Source organism: Oncorhynchus keta, chromosome 34 (assembly GCF_023373465.1).
Source record: "Oncorhynchus keta strain PuntledgeMale-10-30-2019 chromosome 34, Oket_V2, whole genome shotgun sequence".
NCBI lineage: Eukaryota > Metazoa > Chordata > Actinopteri > Salmoniformes > Salmonidae > Oncorhynchus > Oncorhynchus keta.
The window spans coordinates 7,346,177-7,372,894 of record NC_068454.1 but is presented as its reverse complement, the minus strand read 5'-3'; the positions used below and the strand labels follow the sequence as shown (position 1 = coordinate 7,372,894).

General features: G+C 42.5%; 1 protein-coding gene across 5 annotated transcripts; it reads right to left on the bottom strand.

Annotated features, from left to right (window-relative positions):
• Nucleotides 1-8,179: 8,179 nt before the first annotated feature.
• On the bottom strand, nucleotides 8,180-26,625 carry LOC118366568 (interleukin-10 receptor subunit beta-like). 5 transcript variants are annotated; one of them, XM_052492832.1, is made up of 7 exons: nucleotides 26,541-26,625; nucleotides 19,717-19,828; nucleotides 17,492-17,637; nucleotides 16,226-16,371; nucleotides 15,860-16,004; nucleotides 10,947-11,104; nucleotides 8,180-9,670 (listed from the first exon to the last, which is right to left on the bottom strand). In XM_052492832.1, exons 1-7 carry the CDS (start codon nucleotides 26,587-26,589, stop codon nucleotides 9,497-9,499), a joined length of 930 nt encoding a protein of 309 aa, XP_052348792.1. In that variant the 5' UTR covers nucleotides 26,590-26,625; the 3' UTR covers nucleotides 8,180-9,496. The 5 variants fall into 5 exon arrangements, with proteins under 5 accessions (XP_052348792.1, XP_052348790.1, XP_052348789.1 ...); XM_052492830.1 differs by lacking the exon at nucleotides 26,541-26,625 and adding an exon at nucleotides 20,401-20,595 and having other exon boundaries at nucleotides 17,492-17,634; XM_052492829.1 differs by lacking the exon at nucleotides 26,541-26,625 and adding an exon at nucleotides 20,401-20,594 and having other exon boundaries at nucleotides 15,860-16,001.
• Nucleotides 26,626-26,718: the final 93 nt, after the last annotated feature.

Sequence of the window (26,718 nt, the reverse complement as noted above, 5' to 3'; positions counted from 1 at the left end):
AGAAACAACCTTATCACAGCCATTTCTTAAAAATAAAAAAATCTCCCGGGGTGGGGGGGGAATGACCCCGGGTGTTGACCCCCTCAATATGCAACACGAAGTTACACTATTGAAATCACTGATGCATTTTGTTCATGTTTTCTGATAATATTGGGTATATTAATTCATTTTCTGATTAGCTCAATACATTTAGTTAATTTCATACTAAATTTGGCCCTCCTATGTTGAACATAATAAACGGCTCTCTATCCACTGGATGTGTACCAAACTCACTAAAAGTGGCAGTAATAAAGCCTCTCTTGAAAAAGCCAAACCGTGACCCAGAAAATATAAAAAAAACTAATCGGCCTATATCGAATCTTCCATTCCTCTCAAAAATTTTAGAGAAGGCTGTTGCGCAGCAACTCACTGCCTTCCTGAAGACAAACAATGTATACGAAATGCTTCAGTCTGGTTTTAGACCCCATCATAGCACTGAGACGGCACTTGTGAAGGTGGTAAATGACATTTTAATGGCATCGGACCGAGGCTCTGCATCTGTCCTCGTGCTCCTAGACCTTAGTGCTGCTTTTGATACCATCGATCACCACATTCTTTTGGAGAGATTGGAAACCCAAATTGGTCTACACGGACATGTTCTGGCCTGGTTTAGGTCTTATCTGTCGGAAAGATATCAGTTTGTCTCTGTGAATGGTTTGTCCTCTGACAAATCAACTGTAAATTTCGGTGTTCCTCAAGGTTCTGTTTTAGGACCACTATTGTTTTCACTATATATTTTACCTCTTGGGGATGTTATTCGAAAACATAATGTAAACTTTCACTGCTATGCGGATGACACACAGCTGTACATTTCAATGAAACATGGTGAAGCCCCAAAATTGCCCTCGCTAGAAGCATGTGTTTCAGACATAAGGAAGTGGATGGCTGCAAACTTTCTACTATTAAACTCGGACAAAACAGAGATGCTTATTCTAGGTCCCAAGAAACAAAGAGATCTTCTCTTGAATCTGACAATTAATCTTAATGGTTGTACAGTCGTCTCAAATAAAACTGTGAAGGACCTCGGCGTTACTCTGGACCCTGATCTCTCTTTTGAAGAACATATCAAGACCATTTCGAGGACAGCTTTTTTCCATCTATGTAACATTGCAAAAATCAGAAACTTTCTGTCCAAAAATGATGCAGAAAAATTAATCCATGCTTTTAACACTTCTAGGTTAGACTACTGCAATGCTCTATTTTCCGGCTACCCGGATAAAGCACTAAATAAACTTCAGTTAGTGCTAAATACGGCTGCTAGAATCCTGACTAGAACCAAAACATTTTATCATATTACTCCAGTGCTAGCCTCTCTACACTGGCTTCCTGTCAAAGCAAGGGCTGATTTCAAGGTTTTACTGCTAACCTACAAAGCATTACATGGGCTTGCTCCTACCTACCTCTCTGATTTGGTCCTGCCGTACATACCTACACGTACGCTACGGTCACAAGACGCAGGCCTCCTAATTGTCCCTAGAATTTCTAAGCAAACAGCTGGAGGCAGGGCTTTCTCCTATAGAACTCTTTATGGAACGGTCTGCCTACCCATGTCAGAGACGCAAACTCGGTCTCAACCTTTAAGTCTTTACTGAAGACTCATCTCTTCAGTGGGTCATATGATTGAGTGTAGTCTGGCCCAGGAGTGGGAAGGTGAACGGAAAGGCTCTGGAGCAACGAACCGCCCTTGCTGTCTCTGCCTGGCCGGTTCCCTCTTTCCACTGGGATTCTCTGCCTCTAACCCTGTTACGGGGCTGAATCACTGGCTTGCTGGGGCTCTCTCATGCCGTCCCTGGGGGGTGCGTCACCTGGGTGGGTTGATTCACTGTTGTGGTCAGCCTGTCTGGGTTGGCGCCCCCCCCCCCTTGGGTTGTACCGTGGCGGAGATCTTTGTGGGCTATACTCGGCCTTGTCTCAGGATGGTAAGTTGGTGGTTGAAGATATCCCTCTAGTGGTGTGGGGGCTGTGCTTTGGCAAAGTGGGTGGGGTTATATCCTTCCTGTTTGGCCCTGTCCGGGGGTGTCCTCGGATGGGGCCAGTGTCTCCTGACCCCTCCTGTCTCAGCCTCCAGTATTTATGCTGCAGTAGTTTGTGTCGGGGGGCTAGGATCAGTTTGTTATATCTGGAGTACTTCTCCTGTCCTGTTCGGTGTCCTGTGTGAATCTAAGTGTGCGTTCTCTAATTCTCTCCTTCTCTCTTTCTTTCTCTCTCTCGGAGGACCTGAGCCCTAGGACCATGCCCCAGGACTACCTGACATGATGACTCCTTGCTGTCCCCAGTCCACCTGGCCATGCTGCTGCTCCAGTTTCAACTGTTCTGCCTTACTATTATTCAACCATGCTGGTCATTTATGAACATTTCAACATCTTGGCCACGTTCTGTTATAATCTCCACCCGGAACAGCCAGAAGAGGACTGGCCACCCCACATATGCTCTCTCTAATTCTCTCTTTCTTTCTCTCTCTCGGAGGACCTGAGCCCTAGGACCGTGCCCCAGGACTACCTGACATGATGGCTCCTTGCTGTCCCCAGTCCACCTGACTGTGCTGCTGCTCCAGTTTCAACTGTTCTGCCTTATTATTATTCGACCATGCTGGTCATTTATGAACATTTGAACATCTTGGTCATGTTCTGTTATAATCTCTACCCGGCACAGCCAGAAGAGGACTGGCCACCCCACATAGCCCGGTTCCTCTCTAGGTTTCTTCCTAGGTTTTGGCCTTTCTAGGGAGTTTTTCCTAGCCACCGTGCTTTTACACCTGCATTGTTTGCTGTTTGGGGTTTTAGGCTGGGTTGTAGAGGTGGTAGTAGTAGTAGTAGTGGTAGTAGTAGTAGTAGTAGAGGTGGTAGTAGAGGTGGTAGTAGTAGTAGTAGTAGTAGTAGTGGAGGTGGTAGTAGTAGTAGTAGTAGTAGTAGAGGTGGTAGTAGAGGTGGTAGTAGTAGTAGTAGTAGTGGAGGTGGTAGTAGTAGTAGTGGAGGTGGTAGTAGTAGTAGTATTAGTAGTGGAGGTGGTAGTAGTAGTAGTAGAGGTGGTAGTAGTAGTAGTAGTAGAGGTGGTAGTAGTAGTAGTAGTAGTAGTAGAGGTGGTAGTAGTAGTAGTAGTAGTAGTAGAGGTGGTAGTAGTAGTAGTAGTAGTAGTAGTGGAGGTGGTAGTAGTAGTAGTAGTGGAGGTGGTGATGGTGGTAGTAGTAGTGGAGGTGGTAGTAGTAGTAGTAGTAGAGGTGGTAGTAGTAGTAGTAGTGGAGGTGGTGATGGTGGTAGTAGTAGTAGTGGAGGTGGTAGTAGTAGTAGTAGTAGTAGTGGAGGTGGTAGTAGTAGTGGAGGTGGTGGTGGTGGTAGTAGTAGTAGTAGTAGTAGTGGAGGTGGTGGTGGTAGTAGTAGTAGAGGTGGTAGTAATAGTGGAGGTGGTAGTAGTAGTAGTAGTAGTGGAGGTGGTAGTAGTAGTAGTAGTAGTGGAGGTGGTAGTAGTAGTAGTAGTAGTAGTAGTAGAAGTAGTGGAGGTGGTAGTAGTAGTGGAGGTGGTAGTAGTAGAAGTAGTGGAGGTGGTAGTAGTAGTGGAGGTGGTAGTAGTAGTAGTGGAGATGGTAGTAGTAGTAGTGGAGATGGTAGTAGTAGTATTAGTAGTAGTAGTATTAGTAGAGGTGGTAGTAGTAGTGGTGGTAGTAGTAGTAGTGGAGGTAGTAGTAGTAGTAGTAGTAGTAGAGGTGGTAGTAGTAGTAGTAGTAGTTGTAGTAGTGGAGGTGGTGGTGGTAGTAGTAGTAGTAGTGGAGGTGGTAGTAGTAGTATTAGTGGAGGTGGTGGTGGTGGTAGTAGTAGTGGAGGTGGTAGTAGTAGTAGTAGTGGGGGTGGTAGTAGTAGTAGTGGAGGTTGTAGTAGTAGTAGTGGAGGTGGTGGTGGTAGTAGTAGTGGAGGTGGTAGTAATAGTGATGGTGGTAGTAGTAGTAGTAGTAGTAGTAGTGGAGGTGGTAGTAGTAGTAGTGGAGGTGGTAGTTGTAGTAGTGGAGATGGTAGTAGTAGTAGTGGAGATGGTAGTAGTAGTATTAGTAGTATTAGTAGAGGTGGTAGTAGTAGTGGTGGTAGTAGTAGTAGTGGAGGTAGTAGTAGTAGTAGAGGTGGTAGTAGTAGTAGTAGTGGAGGTGGTAGTAGTAGTGGAGGTGGTAGTAGTAGAAGTAGTGGAGGTGGTAGTAGTAGTGGAGGTGGTAGTAGTAGTAGTGGAGATGGTAGTAGTAGTAGTGGAGATGGTAGTAGTAGTAGTGGAGATGGTAGTAGTAGTATTAGTAGTAGTAGTATTAGTAGAGGTGGTAGTAGTAGTGGTGGTAGTAGTAGTAGTGGAGGTAGTAGTAGTAGTAGTAGTAGTAGTAGTAGGTGGTAGTAGTAGTAGTAGTAGTAGTAGTGGAGGTGGTAGTAGTAGTAGAGGTGGTAGTAGTAGTAGTAGTAGTTGTAGTAGTGGAGGTGGTGGTGGTAGTAGTAGTAGTAGTGGAGGTGGTAGTAGTAGTATTAGTGGAGGTGGTGGTGGTGGTAGTAGTAGTGGAGGTGGTAGTAGTAGTAGTAGTGGGGGTGGTAGTAGTAGTAGTGGAGGTTGTAGTAGTAGTAGTGGAGGTGGTGGTGGTAGTAGTAGTGGAGGTGGTAGTAATAGTGATGGTGGTAGTAGTAGTAGTAGTAGTAGTAGTAGTAGTGGAGGTGGTAGTAGTAGTAGTGGAGGTGGTAGTAGTAGTAGTGGAGATGGTAGTAGTAGTATTAGTAGTAGTGGAGGTAGTAGTAGTAGTAGTAGTAGTAGTAGAGGTGGTAGTAGTAGTAGTAGTAGTGGAGGTGGTGGTGGTAGTAGTAGTAGTAGTGGAGGTGGTAGTAGTAGTATTAGTGGAGGTGGTGGTGGTGGTAGTAGTAGTGGAGGTGGTAGTAGTAGTAGTAGTAGTAGTGGGGGTGGTAGTAGTAGTAGTGGAGGTGGTAGTAGTAGTAGTGGAGGTGGTGGTGGTAGTAGTAGTGGAGGTGGTAGTAATAGTGATGGTGGTAGTAGTAGTAGTAGTAGTAGTGGAGGTGGTAGTAGTAGTAGTGGAGGTGGTAGTCGCTTTGGATAAAAGCGTCTGCTAAATGGCATATATTATTATTATTATTAGTAGTAGTGGTGGTAGTAGTAGTAGTAGTAGTAGAGGAGGTGGTAGTAGTAGTAGTGGAGGTGGTAGTAGTAGTAGTAGTAGTAGGTGGTAGTAGTAGTAGTAGTAGTAGTGGAGGTGGTGGTAGTAGTAGTAGTAGTAGTGGAGGTGGTAGTAGTAGTAGTAGTAGTAGGTGGTAGTAGTAGTAGTAGTAGTAGTAGTAGTAGTAGCAGTGAAGGTGCAGTAGTAGTAGTAGTAGTAGTAGTAGTGGAGGTGGTAGTAGTAGTAGTAGTAGTAGTGGAGGTGGTAGTAGTAGTAGTAGTAGTAGTGGAGGTGGTAGTAGTAGTAGTGGAGGTGGTAGTAGTAGTAGTAGTAGTGGAGGTGGTGGTGGTAGTAGTAGTAGTGGAGGTGGTGGTGGTAGTAGTAGTAGTGGAGGTGGTGGTGGTAGTAGTAGTAGTGGAGGTGGTGGTGGTAATAGTAGTAGTGGAGGTGGTGGTGGTAGTAGTAGTGGAGGTGGTAGTAATAGTGATGGTGGTAGTAGTAGTAGTAGTAGTAGTGGAGGTGGTAGTAGTAGTAGTGGAGAAGGTAGTCGCTTTGGATAAAAGCGTCTGCTAAATGGCATATATTATTATTATTATTAGTAGTAGTGGTGGTAGTAGTAGTAGTAGTAGTAGAGGAGGTGGTAGTAGTAGTGGAGGTGGTAGTAGTAGTAGTAGTAGGTGGTAGTAGTAGTAGTAGTAGGTGGTAGTAGTAGTAGTAGTAGTAGAGGAGGTGGTAGTAGTAGTAGTAGTGGAGGTGGTAGTAGTAGTAGTAGTAGGTGGTAGTAGTAGTAGGTGGTAGTAGTAGTAGTAGTAGTAGTAGTAGTAGGTAGTAGTGAAGGTGGTAGTAGTAGTGGAGGTGGTGGTAGTAGTAGTAGTAGAGGTGGTGGTAGTAGTAGTAGTAGTAGTAGTAGTAGTGGTGGTGGTAGTAGTAGTAGTGGAGGTGGTAGTAGTAGTAGTAGAAGTAGTGGAGGTGGTAGTAGTAGTAGTGGAGGTGGTAGTAGTAGTAGTGGAGATGGTAGTAATAGTGATGGTGGTAGTAGTAGTAGTAGTAGTAGTGGAGGTGGTGGTGGTAGTAGTAGTAGTGGAGGTGGTGGTGGTAGTAGTAGTAGTGGAGGTGGTGGTGGTAATAGTAGTAGTGGAGGTGGTGGTGGTAGTAGTAGTAGTGGAGGTGGTGGTGGTAGTAGTAGTAGTAGTGGAGGTGGTAGTAATAGTGAATGTGGTAGTAGTAGTATTAGTGGGGTTGATGGTGGAGGTGGTAGTAGTAGTAGTGGAGGTGGTAGTAATAGTGAAGGTGGTAGTAGTAGTAGTAGTGGAGGTGGTGGTAGTAGTAGTAGTGGTGGTGGTGGTAGTAGAGGTGGTGGTAGTAGTAGTAGTGGAGGTGGTAGTAGTAGGAGTGGAGGTGGTAGTAGTAGTAGTGGAGGTGGTAGTAGTAGTAGTAGTAGTAGTAGTAGTGGAGGTGGTAGTAGTAGTAGTAGAGGTGGTAGTAGTAGTAGTTGTGGAGGTGGTAATACTATAGATGGTAGTAGTATTAGTAGTAGTGGAGGTGGTAGTAGTAGTAGTAGTAGTAGTAGTAGTGGAGGTGGTAATACTATAGATGGTAGTAGTATTAGTAGTAGTGGAGGTGGTAGTACTATAGATGGTAGTAGTATTAGTAGTAGTGGAGGTGGTAGTACTATAGATGGTAGTAGTATTAGTAGTAGTGGAGGTGGTAGTACTATAGATGGTAGTAGTATTAGTAGTAGTGGAGGTGGTAATACTATTAGTAGTAGTGGAGGTGGTAGTACTATAGATGGTAGTAGTATTAGTAGTAGTGGAGGTGGTAATACTATAGATATTAGTAGTAGTGGAGGTGGTAATACTATTAGTAGTAGTGGAGGTGGTAGTAGTAGTAGTAGTAGTAGTGGAGGTGGTAGTACTATAGATGGTAGTAGTATTAGTAGTAGTGGAGGTGGTAGTAGTAGTAGTAGTAGTAGTAGTAGTGGAGGTGGTAATACTATAGATGGTAGTAGTATTAGTAGTAGTGGAGGTGGTAGTAGTAGTAGTAGTAGAGGTGGTAGTAGTAGTAGTAGTATTAGTAGTAGTGGAGGTGGTAGTAGTAGTAGTAGTAGTAGTAGTAGTAGTAGTAGTAGTAGTAGTAGTAGTGGAGGTGGTAGTAGTGGAGGAGGTAGTAGTAGTAGTGGAGGTGGTAGTAGTAGTAGTAGTAGTATTAGTAGTGGAGGTGGTAATACTATAAATGGTAGTAGTAGTAGTAGTAGTAGTGGATGTGGTAATACTATAGATGGTAGTAGTATTAGTAGTAGTGGAGGTGGTAGTACTATAGATGGTAGTAGTATTAGTAGTAGTGGAGGTGGTAATACCATAGATGGTTGTAGTACCGGTGGTCTCACCTCTTATCAATGCCTGGCACATGTGATCCCTTGCCTGCCCAACCCACAGCTGTCATGGTGCCTGGTACCAGACTGTCTCTTCTCCTCCCAGAGGATCCCTGATGGCTAACAGTGACATATCCTGACAATGTAAACATTACATTACCCTCTCTCCCTCAGTGACATATCCTGACATAATGTAAACATTACATTACCCTCTCTCCCTCAGTGACATATCCTGACAATGTAAACATTACCCTCTCTCCCTCAGTGACATATCCTGACAATATAAACATTACATTACCCTCTCTCCCTCAGTGACATATCCTGACATAATGTAAACATTACATTACCCTCTCTCCCTCAGTGACATATCCTGACAATGTAAACATTACATTACCCTCTCTCCCTCAGTGACATATCCTGACATAATGTAAACGTTACATTACCCTCTCTCCCTCAGTGACATGAATAAGTATATTTCATATTCTCCGAACATCACTTTAAAGAATGTAACATATAAAATATATTTTGATTTGTTCACACGTTTTTTGGCTACTACATGATTCTATGTGGTATTTCAGTGTTTTTTGGTCTTCACTATCGTCAGAATGTGTCCAAACGTTTATTAAAACAGCATGAAGTCATTTTTTAATTTTTTAACCTTTATTTAACTAGGCAAAGTCAGTTAAGAACAAATTCTTATTTTCAAATGACGGCCTAGGAACAGTGGGTTAACTGCCTGTTCAGGGGCAGAACAAGCTCGGGGGTTTGAACTTGCAACCTTCCGGTTACTAGTCCAACGCTCTAACCACTAGGCTACCCTGCCGCCGTCCTAATAAAAGGATTTGACAGAAGAAATACAATCGATATAAAAATAAATTCAATTAGTACAAGGAGAACGTATAAAGTGATAGCATATAGGTCTCAACACACTTTTACACTTAAGACATAACCAACTTTGAACATACATACAGTACACCTCAGGGAAAATGTCATTTAATTGGTTTGTAAAATTACCTGCTAGCAGATACCCATGAACTTCCCAGCCATTGCACTAACGGTAGTTAGCACTAACGGTAGTTAGCACTAACGGTAGTTAGCACTAACGGTAGTTAGCACTATCGGTAGTTAGCACTATCGGTAGTTAGCATTAACGGTGGTTAGCAGTAACGGTAGTTAGCAGTAACGGTGGTTAGCATTAACGGTGGTTAGCATTAACGTTGGTTAGCACTAACGGTAGTTTGCATTGCTTAAATCCCAAAGTACCCCATTAAACATTTGAATTATTTTTTTAATACTTAGAAATAGTGTGAAATGTACAGATTTGTAATATACAGCAGTCATGTAACAAACAAAAATCCCCAATTTACGTCCTGGCCCAAGGACACTTTCTTACTTTTCCAGAAAACCTCAGCATTTTCATAAAATGATTTCGAAATGTATAGCGGTTCTATTTTTAGCTGGACTACCTGATTGCACCTATTATTATCCAATGAAAATCCAGCTACTGGGTAGGTGTAATTACTGAAACACAAGCACCTTTCTCTGGCCCCGGTTGCAGAGCAAACTAAAATACCCACAGAAGTTTACTTTATTGTAAAATAGTTTTCTTTTGATCAACAATAATGGTGGTAGCTGATGCTAAGCAAAGCCTTTGGAGTGGAAACAGTGCAATAGCCAGGCCTACTATAAAACTATTTCACTAAGCAAATCAGTTCACTAGACAAATTCTTATTTACAATGACGGCCTACCGGGGAACAGTGGGTTAACTGCCTTGCTCAGGGGCAGAACGACATATTTTTATCTTGTCAGCTCAGGGATTCGATCCAGCAACCTTTCGGTTACTGACCCAACACGCTAACCACTAGGCTACCTGCCGCCCCTAGTTAATGTTCTGACGCTATCAAGTTCATCTCAAATCCTAACGGAGTGCAAAAGTCTCATGTCTGAAGTCACAGGATCATTCATAATGATCTAAGAAATCCAGTCCATTAGGTGAGTCATAATCCTGTTCTCTGTCAGACTCAGGAATCAGGTCCTCTTCAAGGCAGACGATGGAGATGAGATCATGGCGTTCTTCACAGGGACTGGTTGTGAGGGACAGGTCCTGCTGGGGGAACACCCCTGACAGGTACTGGAAAATCAACCCCATCGTGAAAGTTGTTAGTGCTTTGTCCAGTGGTTGTAAGCTACTTGTACATCAAGGGGCCTAACGCCACAAAAACAGGAGATAGGCTCCTGCCCTATGGGCCATTCTGGCTCGCACAAGGCAGCTGATGCATTTTATTTCTGCAAGGGAGTCCCATTAACAGATGCCTGTTAATTTTGGCACTTTTTTTTAGATTTAATCTAATCTGAATAATTTAGACTAAAATAAATAGATTAAATAGCATTGTCATTTTTGTTATTTGAACAATGATTTAGTCTAGTTATTTTCAAAATCGTGAAAACAGGGTCATATTGGTTAACTAAATGCCCTCTGTTTTTGTCACATCACATTTGTAATGCCTCATTAACCTATAGTAGTAAACATACAATGCCGTCGGAAAGTAGTCAAACCCCTCGACATATTCGTCTTGGGTATGTTTGTATCAGCTTTGTCTGTATCAGCTTTGTCTGTATCAGCTTTGTCTGTATCAGCTTTGTCTGTATCAGCTTTGTCTGTATCAGCTTTGTCTGTATCAGCTTTGTCTGTATCAGCTTTGTCTGTATCAGCTTTGTCTGTATCAGCTTTGCTCATCTGGATTTGGGGATTTTTCTCCAATTCTTCGATGCATCTCAAGGACCATAAAAGTAAATTGGATGCACCTGAACTCAGTTTGGAGTTTCACACCAAAGGATTGTGAATACTTAGTAGTTAAGAAAATTAGATCTGTAATTCATTGTCAATAAATTTGCTAACATTTCTAGAAACATGTTTTCACATTGTCATTATGGGGTATCGGTTGTGTAGATGGGTGAAAAATAAATGTCATCCATTTAGAATTTAGGCTGTAACAACATCAAAACGTGGAATAGGTCAAGGGGTAAGAATACTTTCAGGAGACACGGTGTGTTTACTACTATAGGTAAAGGAGGTATTACAAACTGTGATGAGACTAAAATTTGACTAAATGTTTTATTTTATTTTTTACCTTTATTTAACTAGGCAAGTCAGTTAAGAAGAACAAATTCTTATTTTCAATGACGGCCTGGGAACAGTGGGTGCCTTGTTCAGGGGCAGAACGACAGATTTTGTACCTTGTCAGCTCGGGGATTTGAACTTGCAACCTTTCGGTTACTAGTCCAACGCTCTAACCACTAGGCTACCCTGCCACCTAGGTATTTAGTTGACAGGCACACATATGAACTGACGCTGTTATCACATGAAACAACACATCTATGATCACTGTATCCGTGGAAAGACGTACCTCACAATAGTGGTCTGGTAACCGTAGTGGGGGCTGAAGGAACTGTTTGATTTTCGTATGGTGCCTATAGATGAAGAGCGTAAGACCCACTACCAAGACACCCAACATTATGGTAGAGGTCACACCGATCGCCACAATCTTCTTTTTCTGTGTCCTTTCTGTAAAAGAAGATAACACACATCTCACACAGAGAAATAGGGAGCGATATAGATATATCCATCTATCAATATAGATTCATATAGATACAGTTGAAGTCGGAAGTTTACATACACTTAGGTTGGAGTCAGTAACTCGTTATTCAACCACTTCACAAATTTCTTATTAACAAACTATAGTTTTGGCAAGTCGGTTAGGACATCTACTTTGTGCATGACACAAATAATCTTTCCAACAATTGTTTACAGACAGATTATTTAACTTGTAATTCACTGTATCATAATTCCAGTGGGTCAGAAGTTTACATACACTAAGTTGAATGTGGAGGAACCGCGTTCTGTCTCCTAGAGATGAACATACTTTGGTGCGAAAAGTACGAATCAATCCCAAAACAACAGCAAAGGACCTTGTGAAGATGCTGGAGGAAACAGGTACAAAAGTATCTGTATCCACAGTAAAACGAGCCCTATATCGACATAACCTGAAAAGCCGCTCGGCAAGATAGAAGCCACTGCTCCAAAACCGCCATAAAAAAGCCAGACTATGGTTTGCAACTGCACATGGGGACAAAGATCGTACTTTTTGGAGAAATGTCCTCTGGTCTGATGAAACAAAAATAGAACTGTTTGGCCATAATGACCATCGTTATGTTTGGAGGAAAAAGGGGGAGGCTTGCAAGCTGAAGAACACCATTGGCCCAGCGTCGTCCAGGTTAGGGGATGTCCTTGTCCCATCACGCTGTGGCGGGCCGGGCACAGTGCATGCTGATACGGTTGCCAGGCGTTTCCTTCGACACATTGGTGCGGCTGGCTTCCGGGTTATGTGGGCATTGTGTCAAGAAGCAGTGCGGCTTGCCTGAAATATCAGTCTCTTTACTCAGTACTTGAAGCATGGAGGAGGTGGTGTGGGATTGCTTTGCTGGTGTATTTAGAATTCAAGGTACACTTAAACAGCATTCTGCAGTGATACGCCATCCCATCTGGTTTGCGCTTAGTGGGACTATCATTTGTTTTTCTACAGGACAATGACCCAGAACACACCTCCAGGCTGTGTATGGGGCTACTTGACCAAGAAGAAGGGTGATGGAGTGCTGTATCAGATGACCTGGCCTCCACAATCACCCAACCTCAACCCAATTGAGATGGTTTGGGATGAGTTGGACCACAGAGTGAAGGAAAAGCCACCAACAAGTGCTTAGCATATGTGGGAACTCCTTTAAGACGGCTGGAAAAGCATTCCAGGTGAAGCTGGTTGAGAGAATGACAAGAGTGTGCAAAGCTGTAATCAAGGCAAAGGGTGACTACTTTGAAGAATCTCAAATATAAATATCTGTTCAACACTTTCTTGGTTACTAAATTATTCCATGTGTGTTATTTCATAGTTTTGATGTCTTCACTATTATTCTACAATGTAGAAAATAGTCAAAGGAAAGAAAAACCCTTGAATGAGTAGGTGTCCAAACTTTTTTACAAGATTTGTTTTTTAAAAATAAAAGGCTGTAATGTACCAAAATGAGGAAAAAGCCAAGGTTGGTGGCAGTGGTGTAATGGTGTGGGGGATTTTTTTTTCATGGCACACATTAGGTCAATTGATACCAATTTGGAAATGTTTCCGTGCCCCGAAGAAGTCAGGCTGTTCTGGATGTATTATGGAGTATTTTGTGTAGATTGACAAGGGGGGGGAAAAGTATGTAATCAATTTTAGAATAAGGCTGTAACGTAACAAAATGTGGAAATAGTCAAGGGGTCTGAATACTATCCGAATGCACGGCCACGTGACTCACTGTCTGTAGGTAGCGAACCATTTTCGCGAACGAGGTGGTGTACTTAAAACTGGCCTTTGAGTGTTTTGAGAGAGAGAATGAGGAGTTACTAGGCGAACTGTTATCATTAGAATAGTGGTTCCCAAACTTCTTATCATCCCTTACCCCTTCAAACATTCAACCTCCAGCTGCGCACCCCCTCTAGAACCAGGGTCAGCTGTACCCCCTCTAGAACCAGGGTCAGCTGTACCCCCTCTAGAACCAGGGTCAGCTGCACCCCCTCTAGAACCAGGGTCAGCGCACTCAAATGTTTTTGTTTTTTTGCGATCATTGTAAGCCTGCCACACACACACACACACACACACACACACACACACACACACACACACACACACAACGATACATTTATTAAACACAAGAATGAGTGTGAGTTATTGTCACAGCTTGGCTCGTGGCAAGTGACAGAGCTCTTATAGGACCAGGACACAAATAATATAATAATAATCAATAATTTTGCTCTTTATTTAACCATCTTACATGTAAAACCTTATTTGTTCATCAAAAATGGTGAATAACTCACCACAGGTTAATGAGAAGGGTGTGCTTTAAAGGATGCACATAACTCTGACATGTTGAGTTGTATTGGAGAGAGGCTCAGTCTTAAATCAATTTCCACACAGTCTGTGCCTGTATTTCTGAGCGCAGCCCAATCCAGAAATCTGGCAGTGGCTTCTGATGAAATACAATTTTCACAGAACCGCTTGTTGCAATTGTTCAGATATCGGTAAGTGGACTGGAGGCAAGGCATGATAACGAATGTAGTTATTTGTGTCATCCGTTTCGGGAAAGTAACAGCGTAATTGCGCACCCAACTCACTCAGGTGCGTCGGTATATCACATTTGACATTGTCCGTAAGCTTGAGTTCATTTGCACACAGCAACAAAAAAATCATACAATGATGGAAAGACCTGGAGAAGAGCTCCAACTTCTTAATCACAGCCTCAATTTTGTCCCGCACATTGATAATAGTTGCAGAGAGTCCCTGTAATCCTAGATTCAGATCATTCAGGCGAGAAAAAAACTCACCCAGATAGGCCAGTCGTGTGAGAAACTAGTCATCAGACAAGTGAAAATGATGGTCAGTAAAGAAAACTTTAAGCTAGTCTCTTAATAAAATAAAAAAATTGTGTCAATACTTTGCCCCTTGATGGCCAGCGCACTTCTGTATGTTGTAAAAGCGTTACATGGGTCGCTGCCCATATCATTGCATAGGGCAGAAAATACACAAGTGTTCAGGGGCCTTGCTTAAACAAAGTTAACAATTTTCACTGTTGTGTCCAAAACATCTTTCAAGCTGTCAGGCATTCCCTTGGCAGCAAGAGCCTCTCGGTGGATGCTGCAGTGTACCCAAGTGGCGTCGGGAGCAACTGCTTGCACACACGTTACCACGCCACTGTCTCCCTGTCATGGCTTTCGCGCCATCAGTACAGATACCAACATGAGCAGCAGCTACGTTTAGCTACCTACGGAACGTTAGTGGAATTCCCGCGAGAGGGTAACGGTTAATGTGATTGGATGTTAATTATTTGACTAGGCTACCTGGTTAATGTGATTGGATGTTAATTATTTGACTAGGCTACCTGGTTAATGTGATTGGATGTTAATTATTTGACAAGGCTACCTGTATTTGACATTGTGTTGTCATTTCGCTGAAAACTAGATGGTTTAATTTTATTTTTGGCAGTGAAACAAGGCTACCCAGGCGAGAGAAAAAAACTCACCCAAATGTATAGCCCCGTTTTAAAATGTCTTTTGCAGACTCCATCAGGTTTTCTTCCAGAATGGTCCTGTATTTGGCTCCATCCATCTTCCCATCAATTTTAACCATCTTCCCTGTCCCTGCTGAAGAAAAGCAGGCCCAAACCATGATGCTGCCACCACCATGTTTGACAGTGGGGATGGTGTGTTCAGGGTGATGAGCTGTGTTGCTTTTACACCAAACATAACGTTTTGCATTGTTGCCAAAAAGTTCCATTTTGGTTTCATCTGACCAGAGCACCTTCTTCCACATGTTTGGTGTGTCTCCCAGGTGGCTTGTGGCAAACTTTAAACAACACTTTTTATGGATATCTTTAAGAAATGGCTTTCTTCTTGCCACTCTTCCATAAAGGCCAGATTTGTGCAATATACGACTGATTGTTGTCCTATGGACAGAGTCTCCCACCTCAGCTGTAGATCTCTGCAGTTCATCCAGAGTGATCATGGGCCTCTTGGCTGCATCTCTGATCAGTCTTCTCCTTGTATGAGCTGAAAGTTTAGAGGGACGGCCAGGTCTTGGTAGATTTGCAGTGGTCTGATACTCCTTCCATTTCAATATTATCGCTTGCACAGTGCTCCTTGGGATGTTTAAAGCTTGGGAAATCTTTTTGTATCCAAATACGGCTTTAAACTTCTTCACAACAGTATCTCGGACCTGCCTGGTGTGTTCCTTGTTCTTCATGATGCTCTCTGCGCTTTTAACGGACCTCTGAGACTATCACAGTGCAGGTGCATTTATACGGAGACTTGATTACACACAGGTGGATTGTATTTATCATCATTAGTCATTTAGGTCAACATTGGATCATTCAGAGATCCTCACTGAACTTCTGGAGAGAGTTTGCTGCACTGAAAGTAAAGGGGCTGAATAATTTTGCACGCCCAATTTTTCAGTTTTTGATTTGTTAAAAAAGTTTGAAATATCCAATAAATGTCGTTCCACTTCACGATTGTGTCCCACTTGTTGTTGATTCTTCACAAACAAATACAGTTTTATATTTTTATGTTTGAAGCCTGAAATGTGGCAGAAGGTCGCAAAGTTCAAGGGGGCCGAATACTTTCGCAAGGCACTGTATATATTTTTTGGGGGTACCCCAGTTTGGGAATACCTGCATTAGAGGATAGAATAACGGTAACAGCAAGTCAACTAATACAGAAAGCCTGGATGAGCCTCACCTGACTCTTGGATGGACTCACAATGTTGAACGCTGGGGGTTCCAAAGGGTTTTTGGTAACATAAATACCGGACCTGTACACAGTACCTCCGGCCCACATCCAGACGTTCGATGGTCTTAAGGGATGTGGAGGTGTAAAGATCCTGCTAAAACAAGGGTAGAGAGAGGCACATCAACTCATCTTCGATCACACTAACATCCTACAGTGGGGATCACCAAAACGCCTGATAACTTCCCAATTAATTTCCCAAGCCTTGGATGAATACGGTGTTTCAGTGCTGGATAAAGAAAACCTGCATTCATTTTTAATTTAAATGTTTTTTTTTGTTTTTTTTTAAACCTGGCTTGCTTCCACGTTGCTACTCACTTTGAGCTCCTCCCCGTCTCGGCCATATTGAACGTGGTACTGAAAATGGTCTCCATTATCCTCCAGTAGACGGTTGTTCTTTACCATGTGGACCATCAGAAGTCCTTCCTTGGAGGTCAACTGGACTTCAGGGCTGCAAGAATCAGCTGGGTGGGTGGTTTCAGAAGGACAGGGGTGGGTCAGGAGGAGAGGGGTGGGTGGGTCAGAAGGAGAGGGGTGGGTGTGTCAGAAGGAGAGGGGTGGGTGTGTCAGAAAGAGAGGGGTGGGTCAGAAAGAGAGGGGTGGGTCAGAAGGAGAGGGGTGGGTGGGTGGGTGGGTGGGTCAGAAAGAGGTGTGGGTGGGTGGGTCAGAAAGAGAGGGGTGGGTGGGTGGGTGGGTCAGAAAGAGAGGGGTGGGTGGGTGGGTCAGAAGGAGAGGGGTGGGTGGGTGGGTCAGAAAGAGAGGGGTGGGTGGGTCAGAAGAAGAGGGGTGGGTGGGTCAGAAGGAGAGGAGTGGGTGGGTCAGAAGGAGAGTGGTGGGACAGAAGGAGAGGGGTGGGTCAGAAAGAGAGGGGTGGGTAGGTCAGAAGGAGAGGGGTGGGTAGGTCAGAAGGAGAGGGGTGGGTGGGTCAGAAGGAGAGGGGTGGGTGGGTGGGTCAGAAAGAGAGGGGTGGGTGGGTGGGTCAGAAAGAGAGGTGGGTGGGTCAGAAGAAGAGGGGTGGGTGGGTCAGAAGGAGAGGGGTGGGTGGGTCAGAAGGAGAGGGGTGGGTGGGTCAGAAGGAGAGGGGTGGGTGGGGTGGATCAGAAGGAGAGGGGTGGGACAGAAGGAGAAGGGTGGGTCAGAAAGAGAAGGGTGGGTCAGAAAGAGAAGGGTGGGTCAGAAAGAGAAGGGTGGGTCAGAAAGAGAAGGGTGGGTCAGAAAGAGAAGGGTGGGTCAGAAAGAGAAGGGTGGGTCAGAAAGAGAAGGGTGGGTCAGAAAGAGAAGGGTGGGTCAGAAAGAGAAGGGGTGGGTCAGAAAGAGAAGGGTGGGTCAGAAAGAGAAGGGGTGGATCAGAAAGAGAAGGGGTGGGACAGAAGGAGAAGGGTGGGACAGAAGGAGAGGGGTGGATCAGAAAGAGAAGGGGTGGGGAACTTGATTTTAAAATACAGTTGCTCAAGCTTTCGCACCAAACCACAATGCTACCAATGCGCTGGCCTACTGATGAAGCAGACTAGGCCTTGGACATGACATAGGCCAGATCCAAATTGTATACAGTTTTATCATAACTGAAGTGGAATGATCCGTTACCATGTCGACAGGCTTCGACAAATCTGGATGTGCGGTTCCCTTCCTGAGCCAGGACTCGCACCATCACACATCCAGACTGTATATTACAGGTGGTGAGCTCGGTCTGAACACAGCCCGAAATGTTGTGCCACTTCTCGCGATCACTGCTGTGGATTAAAAATAAGACTCAGATGAGGAAATAACTGTGTCATAACCGAGCAGAACATCTATCCTTAAGGGGGCCAGGAGTTTTTGCTGGTCAACTGACCTGGGACACCGATCAACATTGCCTTCAGAGAGTATTCACACCCTTGACTTTTTCCACATTCTGTTGTGTTACAGCTTGAATTTAAAATGGATACGATTTAGGTTTTTATGTCACTGATCCACATACAATACACCATAATGTTAAAGTGGAATTTGATTTAAATGATTAGAAAATAAAAAGCTCACATGTCTTGAGTCAATAAGTATTCAACCTGTGTTATAGCAAGCCTAAATAACAGGAGTAAAGATGTGCTTAACATGTCATTTATTAAGTTGCATTGACAAACTATGTGCAATAATGCTGTTAAACATAATTTTTTTAAATGACTGCACCACCTCTGTATCCCACACACACATTTATATGTAAGGTCCCTCAGTCGAGCAGTGAATTTAAAAGCACATATTTCAACCACAAAGACCAGGGAGGTTGTCCTATGGTTTGCAAAGAAGGGCCCCTATTGGTTGATGGGCAACAACAACAACAACAAAAAACACCATTGAATATCCCTTTGAGCATGGGGAACGTTATTTATTACACTTTTGGTGGTGCATCAATACACCCAGACACTACAAAGATCCTTCCTAACTAAGTTGTCGGGAGTGAAAAGACACCACTCAGAGATTTCACCATGAGGCCAATGGTGATTTTAAACCTGATGTAAGAGGAGAGAACTGAGGATGGAGCAATAACATTGTAGTTACTCCACAATACTAACATAAATGAGTGAAATGAAGGAAGTCTGTACAGAATAAAAAATATTCCAAAACATCCATCCTGTCTGTAATAAGGTACTAAAGTAATACTGCCAAAAATGTAGGAAAGAAAGTAACTATTTGTCCTGAATACAAATAATTTTGTTTGGGGGCAAATCCAACAAGATATTACTTCATATTTGTTTTAAAGTTTACAACTCTATAGAATCGGGAGAGGCAAAGGTCGAGAGCCGTATATTGCACTTTTACTTTCATCTCCAACACTTTGTTTTTGCATGATTTAAACCAAATTGAACATGTTTCATTGTATATTTGAGGCTAAATTGATTTTATTGATGTATTATATTAAGTTAAAATAAGTGTTCATTCAGTATTGTTGTAATTGCCATTATTAACAATATATGTATTTTTTTTAAAAAGCTTTTTTTTTTTTAAATATTTGTAAAAATATTTTTTTAAATGGCCGATTAATCGGTATCGGCTTTTTTGGTCCTCCTCTACTGTATATAGCCCCTCTACTGTATATAGCCCCTCTACTGTATATAGCCCCTCTACCGTATATAGCCCCTCTACCGTATATAGCCCCTCTACCGTATATAGCCCCTCTACCGTATATAGCCCCTCTACCGTATATAGCCCCTCTACCGTATATAGCCCCTCTACCGTATATAGCCTCTCTACTGTATATAGCCTCTACTGTATATAGCCTCTCTACTGTATATAGCCTCTACTGTATATAGCCTCTACTGTATATAGCCTCTACTGTATATAGCCCCTCTACCGTATATAGCCTCTCTACTGTATATAGCCTCTCTACTGTATATAGCCTCTCTACTGTATATAGCCTCTACTGTATATAGCCTCTACTGTATATAGCCTCTACTGTATATAGCCTCTCTACTGTTATTTTTCACTGTCTTTTTAACTGTTGTTTTTATTTCTTTACTTATTGTTCACTTAATACCTGTAGTCCTGTAGCTCAGTTGGTAGAGCATGGCGCTTGTAACGCCAGGGTAGTGGGTTCGATTCCAGGGACCACCCATACGTAGAATGTATGCACACATGACTGTAAGTCGCTTTGGATAAAAGCGTCCGCTAAATGGCATATATTATATTATATATTATACATTTTTTTTACTTAAAAATGGCACTGTTGGTTAGAGCCTGTAAGTAAACATTTCACTGTAAGGTCTACTACACCTGTTGTAGACAAATAAACTTTGATTTGATTTAAGCCATGTACCACAGCTACTAGACATACTCACGTCCTGTACTGAACCGTGTACTTTATCCCTGGCCTGTCTGCGGCGGGGCTCCAACGCACAGCAGAGTCAACGCGCACGTCCCGTGGAGATGACAGCTCATCCTCAGACCATGCTACAGGCAAAAGATTCATCACTTTCTGGAGCCTAATACATTTATTTAACAAGTCAAGTCAGTTAAGAACAAATTCTTGTTTACAATGACGGCCTCCCAAAAGGCCTCCTGCCCGGGGATGTGGGCTAGAATTAAAAATAAGTTCAATATAAATATAGGACAAGAGAGACAACACTATATAAATAGAGACCTAAGAAGATAACATGGCGACGATAACATGGCATCAACACATGACAACACAGCATGCCAGCAGCACAACATGATAGCTGAACAAAACAGGGTACAAACATTGTTGGGTACAGAAAACACCACAAAGGGCAAGAAGGTAGAGACAACAATACATCACGCAAAGCAGCCACAGCTGTCAGTAAGAGTGTCCATCAGGAATGTCTCTAGACATTTACAGTTAAGATCAAAATGCTCATGGTTTTATGCTAGCTAACGTTAGAAAAGGAAATCCTAGACTGCTGACCAGCTAGCTACTTACAAACATTATGAAAAAAAGTGTAGCCTGTAAATCGATACCGAAGAAGTAGGAATAATAGCCAACGTGTGGGGGGTAAATGGATTACCTTGTCTGAGGACATGACAGAGACTCCAAAACAACAAAACCCCGTTCAGACACAACATTTCAGTAGATCAGGATCATTTATGGGATTGCAACATACTATTATAGATCACTATATTACTAACAACCTGCAACGAAACCTACATTCAATTCCCAGAATCTGTGTGAAACTGACTTCCCTTCTCCTATCCAATCGCTTCGTCCTTAGGCAAAGTAGAAACGCCCATTTAAAGGAACAACCCAATGGCAACATTTATTATGAAATATCAGAGTAAAAACGTTATGCTCCTGTGTAGAAATCATTGCAGAACAGATAGTCATAATTGTATTATCAATGAGAGTAGGCTCATCTTTAAAAACAATTTAAATTGAAAAATTGTTCTCGTATGGCGTTCTCTGTATTGGCCAATTGCAAGATCACTCTTTGATGTAGAGATGTGATTTTGCCAATGACACTCTTAGAAAAAATATATGGTAAGTATAACCATACAGAGTTATTCAGTTTGTCCCCATAGAGGAACCATTTTTGGTGCTCGGTAGAATCCTTTGCAAAGAGTTCTACATAGAACCCATTTTAAATGGTTCAACCTAGAACCCTCTTTGAAGGGTTCTGCTGACAACCCCTTTCTCTTTTATAGGTTCTTCCTGTAACTTTTTATGAACAGTACCACCAGCCTTATTAGCTTTTAAAATGAAACTTTTGGACAATACATTATATCATAACTAAGGCCTTTCTGTGAGGGCCTAGTTATACCCTAACACAGTGCTGTTAGGAAACTCATGATTTACAGGCCACAACATGCCTGCAAATCAGGTTATGCTGGCTTGTAAAAGTGATGTGTAATTCCTATTGGAATCCAGACAGTGAGGATAGCCAACAATTAGAATTTCTACAAAATGACTGCCAGGGTGGGAAAACTGAATTCTTAAGACTACCTAAATCATCTAAACTGGAACAAACATCTCAGTAATGGGGTGTAATATGTCCAACTACTAACAGATTGGTTTATTTTAGAAAAATATGTTATCTTAATTTAGTTCAAGATTAATCAACCAGTCCATTTACATGGAAAAACACAGATATTGAAACAAACAATTCTGGAAATCAACCTGCAATGAAGCATGTTGGGAAATATGATAATGCTGAGCGTGGTTTGGAGTGTTTTACTCTACACAGATTAAAAATGACACGATCACACTCAACTCTGGTTTTTAAAACCAATACTTGGTTTATTTTAATCCTGAATCAAATGTTCACTAACTGGACTATATGATAATTATGCTAAACAGTAATGGTGTAACACACTGGGCACATTCGTAAATTCAACAGGGCTCTATTCAGTCTTTCAAAGTGAGACAGTGTGCTAGAAATGTAAAGGGAATTTCCGACTGAGACGATTTACAGAGTTTACAGTGAATGCAGAACATTTCCTTTGCATATCACTCACGCTGTAACGCTGAATTACCGCGAAATGGATTGAATACCCCTAGATTAAATCAGGTCAAGTTAAACAGGTGTGGTGATACTGATTATTTTTTCGGCAGAGATGGTTTGTTTACACAGTAGGTTATAATAACTAACGCAGCAACGTTAGGGTAGCAGGTTAGGGGAATGAGGTTAAGGCTAGTAAAGGGTTAGGTTTATCTACAATGCTAGTTGTCAAAAACTGTTGTACACCTGCTCCACTAAACCACAACAGTATAAACGTAAACACGTCATCCGTTCACAACACCGGGAGCCATTTGACACCTCTGACGCAGTTCCCGACACCGTCAAAACAACCCCGATTTGGATGTCAGCTAAAGCGTATCTGATTGAATTGATTCGATTTGTGCTTGTTACAGAACCGAGGTGCTACTTCCTGTCACCGCAGTACTCTCAGTTTTGCAGCGCTTTGCCGCTGTGTCGCCACTAATTGACGGACAGTCCGATCAGCGAATGAGAGTTAAGACAGGACTCCCGAGCATCCAATGGCTGTGGATATGTAACCCGATACCCCAGAATCATTCGAGGCAAACTGAAGCAGGAAAACGAGGCGGTCAGCCACAACTGTCATGAAGCGATTTGGCCTTAATATACGGTTATTTCTAAGCGAATTACCTTGATAAAACAAAATAGGGGAATTAACATTTAAGAAGAACCAGTTTCCCCACACAAAGAATCATTTTGGAAATGTATTTTCAAATAGTGTAAGTCTATGCACCTCATGCTTAAGTGAGAGGAGTCTGCGGTATCAGTGTGGTTTCCGTGGTGAATATATGAGGGCTGGGGTACAGTCAAACAAACCACACAAGTAACACCTCCAGCATCTAGTATAAACAGCACAATACGATTCAGTGGTGTAAAGTACTTAAGTAAAAACACTTTTTAAAGTACTACTTAAGTCGTTTTTTGGGGGGTATCTGTACTCTACTATTTATTTTTGTTGACAACTTTTACTTCTCTACATTCCTAAAGAAAATGTATTTTTTATTCCATACATTTAACCTTGACACCCAAAAGTACTCATTACATGTTGAATACTTAGCAGGACAGGAAAATGGTCTAATTCACACACTTATGAAGAACACATCCCTGGTCATCCCTACTGCCTCTGATCTTGAGGACTGTAAACATGCTTTGTTTGTAAATTATGTTTAGTTGGTGCGTTCCCTTGGCTACCCATAAATAAATAAATTTTAAAAAATGGTGCCGTCTGATTTGTTTAATATAAGGAATTTAAAATTATTTGTACTTTTACTTTTGATACTAAAGTATATTTTACCAATTATGTTTACTTTTGATACTTAAAGTATATTTAAAACCAAATCCATCAGACTTTTATTCAAGTATGACTTTACTCAGTGACTTTCACTTGAGTAACTTTCTATTAATGTATCTTTACTTTTACTCAAGTAGGACATTTGGGTACTTTCCCCACTACTGATCAGATTAGACACATACAGTATGAAGGTATGAAGAGCATGTCACTAACTTCTTTTTATTAGAAATGTTCACTAACTGGACTGTGTGATAATTATGCTAAACGGTAAAGGTGTAACACAGTGGGCACATACAACGTCTAGTTTGGATTTACATTTGGTTAAGTTATCAGCTGAGGTGAAATCAAACCCCCCAAAAATTGGATTTTAGGTTCAAAGTTGGGTGAAAAAAAAGACAAAATTCACATTTATGACTTTTTGCAAATCCAAGTAGTTTTCCTTGTTCAACATCACAGTACAACCCATTTTTGCCCCGTTTCTTGCTTAGCGAATAGGCCTACCACTTCCACCCGATTCAGCTCATACCGAGGAGCTCTGCCTCGCAAACACACATGACCGTCCTCCTGCAGCATCTCACCCAGTTCTGACACCGAAAAGCTAGCTATTCAGCAGCGCAAGTCGAAACACTTCAGGCTGATGAGTGAGTTTCACACATCCCCATGTGCTACAGAGGCACTGAATGTAGGTTGGAAGTCTACCAGTCCTCGGTTAATCCAATCTGCTCTTAGTATGAAGGCAGGTGTCTGCTGTGTGGCTGGCTCTGCAGAGACTTAATCTGACACTGAAATTCTACCACCTGTTAACAGAAATACAGTACCAATTGAAATGGCATATCTGATCTAAAAAGATAATTACTAAAGACAACAGCACTTAACCCTGAGGAAGCCAAATTAGGTTTTGTGTGTGGTGTACATACCAAGCAACTCTTACCCACAATTCAGGGCCAGTAATCTAAGACACAGCAGGCAATCAAGCTGTTAGTTGGCCAAGATAGCTAATGGAACATATATATGTTTGACAAACCACAGTTATATAAACACTGGTTACACCTTTGCATTAACATGTGGTTTTCATTATACCATTGAAGTAATCTCGTCCACCAGCCGGCTCTCTCTTGTTAGCAATGTAGCCTGAGGATGAGGTTAGATTTCCAGATACACAATGCATGAAGCATCGCTGATTACCTCCTGAGGTGGTCAAGAAGATCAGTTCACAATAGGTTCCCAATGCGTGTTTTATTTGTCTACACCAGTCTGAAAATGTGGGCACGATCAGAACACAGGACGCATGGGGGGGAAAAAAACTGGTATATAACAGGGCTATTATGACACACAAACCAGACTCTTAATTATCCATCTGTTATGGGAATTAACATAGACAATTGCCTTGTGTAACGAGACATGTGCTCCTGAGGTTCTCAGTTCTGCAAAAAATAAAATAATCATTGCAACACTGAAGAAAATGTCACTATTGACAGAATGATGACATGAAAAAAAAGTAATTTCAAGTTTACTCATAACAGCATGGGTAAAGATGGCTCAGTTTAGACACGCAGCTCAATTCTGATCTTTTTTCACTAACTGGTCTATTGACCAATCAGATCAGCGCTGAGAAAAAGTACACACACACACACACACAATACCTCATAATGAACTGGTTTTTAGAAATACATTATTTACATAAGTATTCAAGACCCTTCGATTTGAGACTCAAAATTGAGCTCAGACGCATCCTGTTTCCATTGATCATCCTTGAGATGTTTCTACAACTAACCTGTGGCAAATTCCATTGATTGGACATGATTTGGAAAGGCACACACCTGTCTATATAAGGTCCCACACTTGACAGTGCATGTCAGAGCAAAAACCAAGCCATGAGGTGGAAGGAATTGTCCGTAGAGCTCCAAGACAGGATTGTGTCAAGGCACAGATCTGGGGAAGGGTACGAAAAAAATGTATGCAGCATTGAAGGTCCGCAAGAACACAGTGGTCTCCATCATTCTTAAATGGAAGAAGTTTGGAACCACCAAGACCCTTCCTAGAGCTGGAGGCCTGGCCAAACTGAGTAATCGGGGGAGAAGGGCCTTAGTCAGGGAGGTGACCAAGGCCCTTCTCCCCCAACAGTATTGAGCTTGATTACCAACACTGACGAGACAGTCTACAGGGAGGTGGTGAGGGCACTCAAAAACAACCTCTCACTCAACATCAACAAATCGAAGGAGATGATCGTGTACCTCAGGAAATAGCAGAGGGAGCACTCCCCTATCCACATCAATGGGACGGTAATGGAGAAGGCTGGAGAAGGCGGAAAGTTAAGTTCCTTGGCGTACACATCACAGACAAACTGAAATGATCCACCCACACAGACTACGTGGTGAAGAAGGCACAACAGTGCCTCTTCAACCTCAGGAGGCTGTCACCCAAAACCCTCACAGGCTTTGACAGATGCACAATTGAGAGCATCCTGTATCACCTCCTGGTACGGCAACTGCTCCGCCCTCAACTGCAAGGCTCTCCAGAGGGTAGTGCGGTATGCACAACGCATCACCGGGGGCCAACTACCTGCCCTCTTGGACACCTACAGCACCCGATGTCACAGGAAGGCCAAAAAAGATAATCAAGGACATCAACCACCCAAGCAACTGCCTGTTCACCCCGATATCCTTGATGAAAACATACTCCAGAGTATCAGGACCTCAGACTGGGGCGAAGGTTCACCTCCCAACAGGATAAAAACCCTAAGCAAACAGACAAGACAATGCAGGAGTGTCTTCGGGACAAGTCTCTGAATGTCCTTGAGTGGCCCAGCCAGACACAGGATCGAACATCTCTGGAGAGACTTGATAATAGCTGTGCAGCGAAGCTCCCCTTACAACCTGACAGAGCTTGAGAGGATCTGCAGAGAAGAATGAGAGAAACTCCCCAAATGCAGGTGTGCCAAGCTTGTAGTGTCATGCGCAAGACTTGAGGTTGTAATCGCTGCCAAAGGTGCTTCGACAAAGTATTGAGTAAAGAGTATGAAGACTTACGTAAAGGGTTCTTCGTTTAAAAAAACAACATTTGTACAAAATTCTACCAAATCGTTTTTTGCTTTGTCATTATGGGGTATTATGATGTCATTATGGGGTATTGTGAGATTGAGGGAGAAAAACAAAAAAAACAAAAAAACAGTTCAATCCATTTTAGAATGAGACTAACGTAACAAAATGTGGAAAAAGTCAAGGGGTCTGAGTACTTTCCTAATGCACTGTATACACAATCCTTACAGGTGAATCTAAAAGCATGCAGTAACACTTGCTTAGTTGGGATTTATTTTAATCAAATGTCTAGTCACTGCTCAAGTGGAGCAATCGGTCATTTTATTTTGAGTATGGAAACTTACCTTGGTATGCAAAGAGGAAATCTGGCCATGCAAGTAGGTTTAATAGCATATCTTCACCGTCTCACCCTGCTGCAGCACGTCCCCCCCCCCCCACACACACACACCTTCTCACCCTGCTGCAGCACGTCCCCCCCACACACACCTTCTCACCCTGCTGCAGCACGTTCACGATCACCCC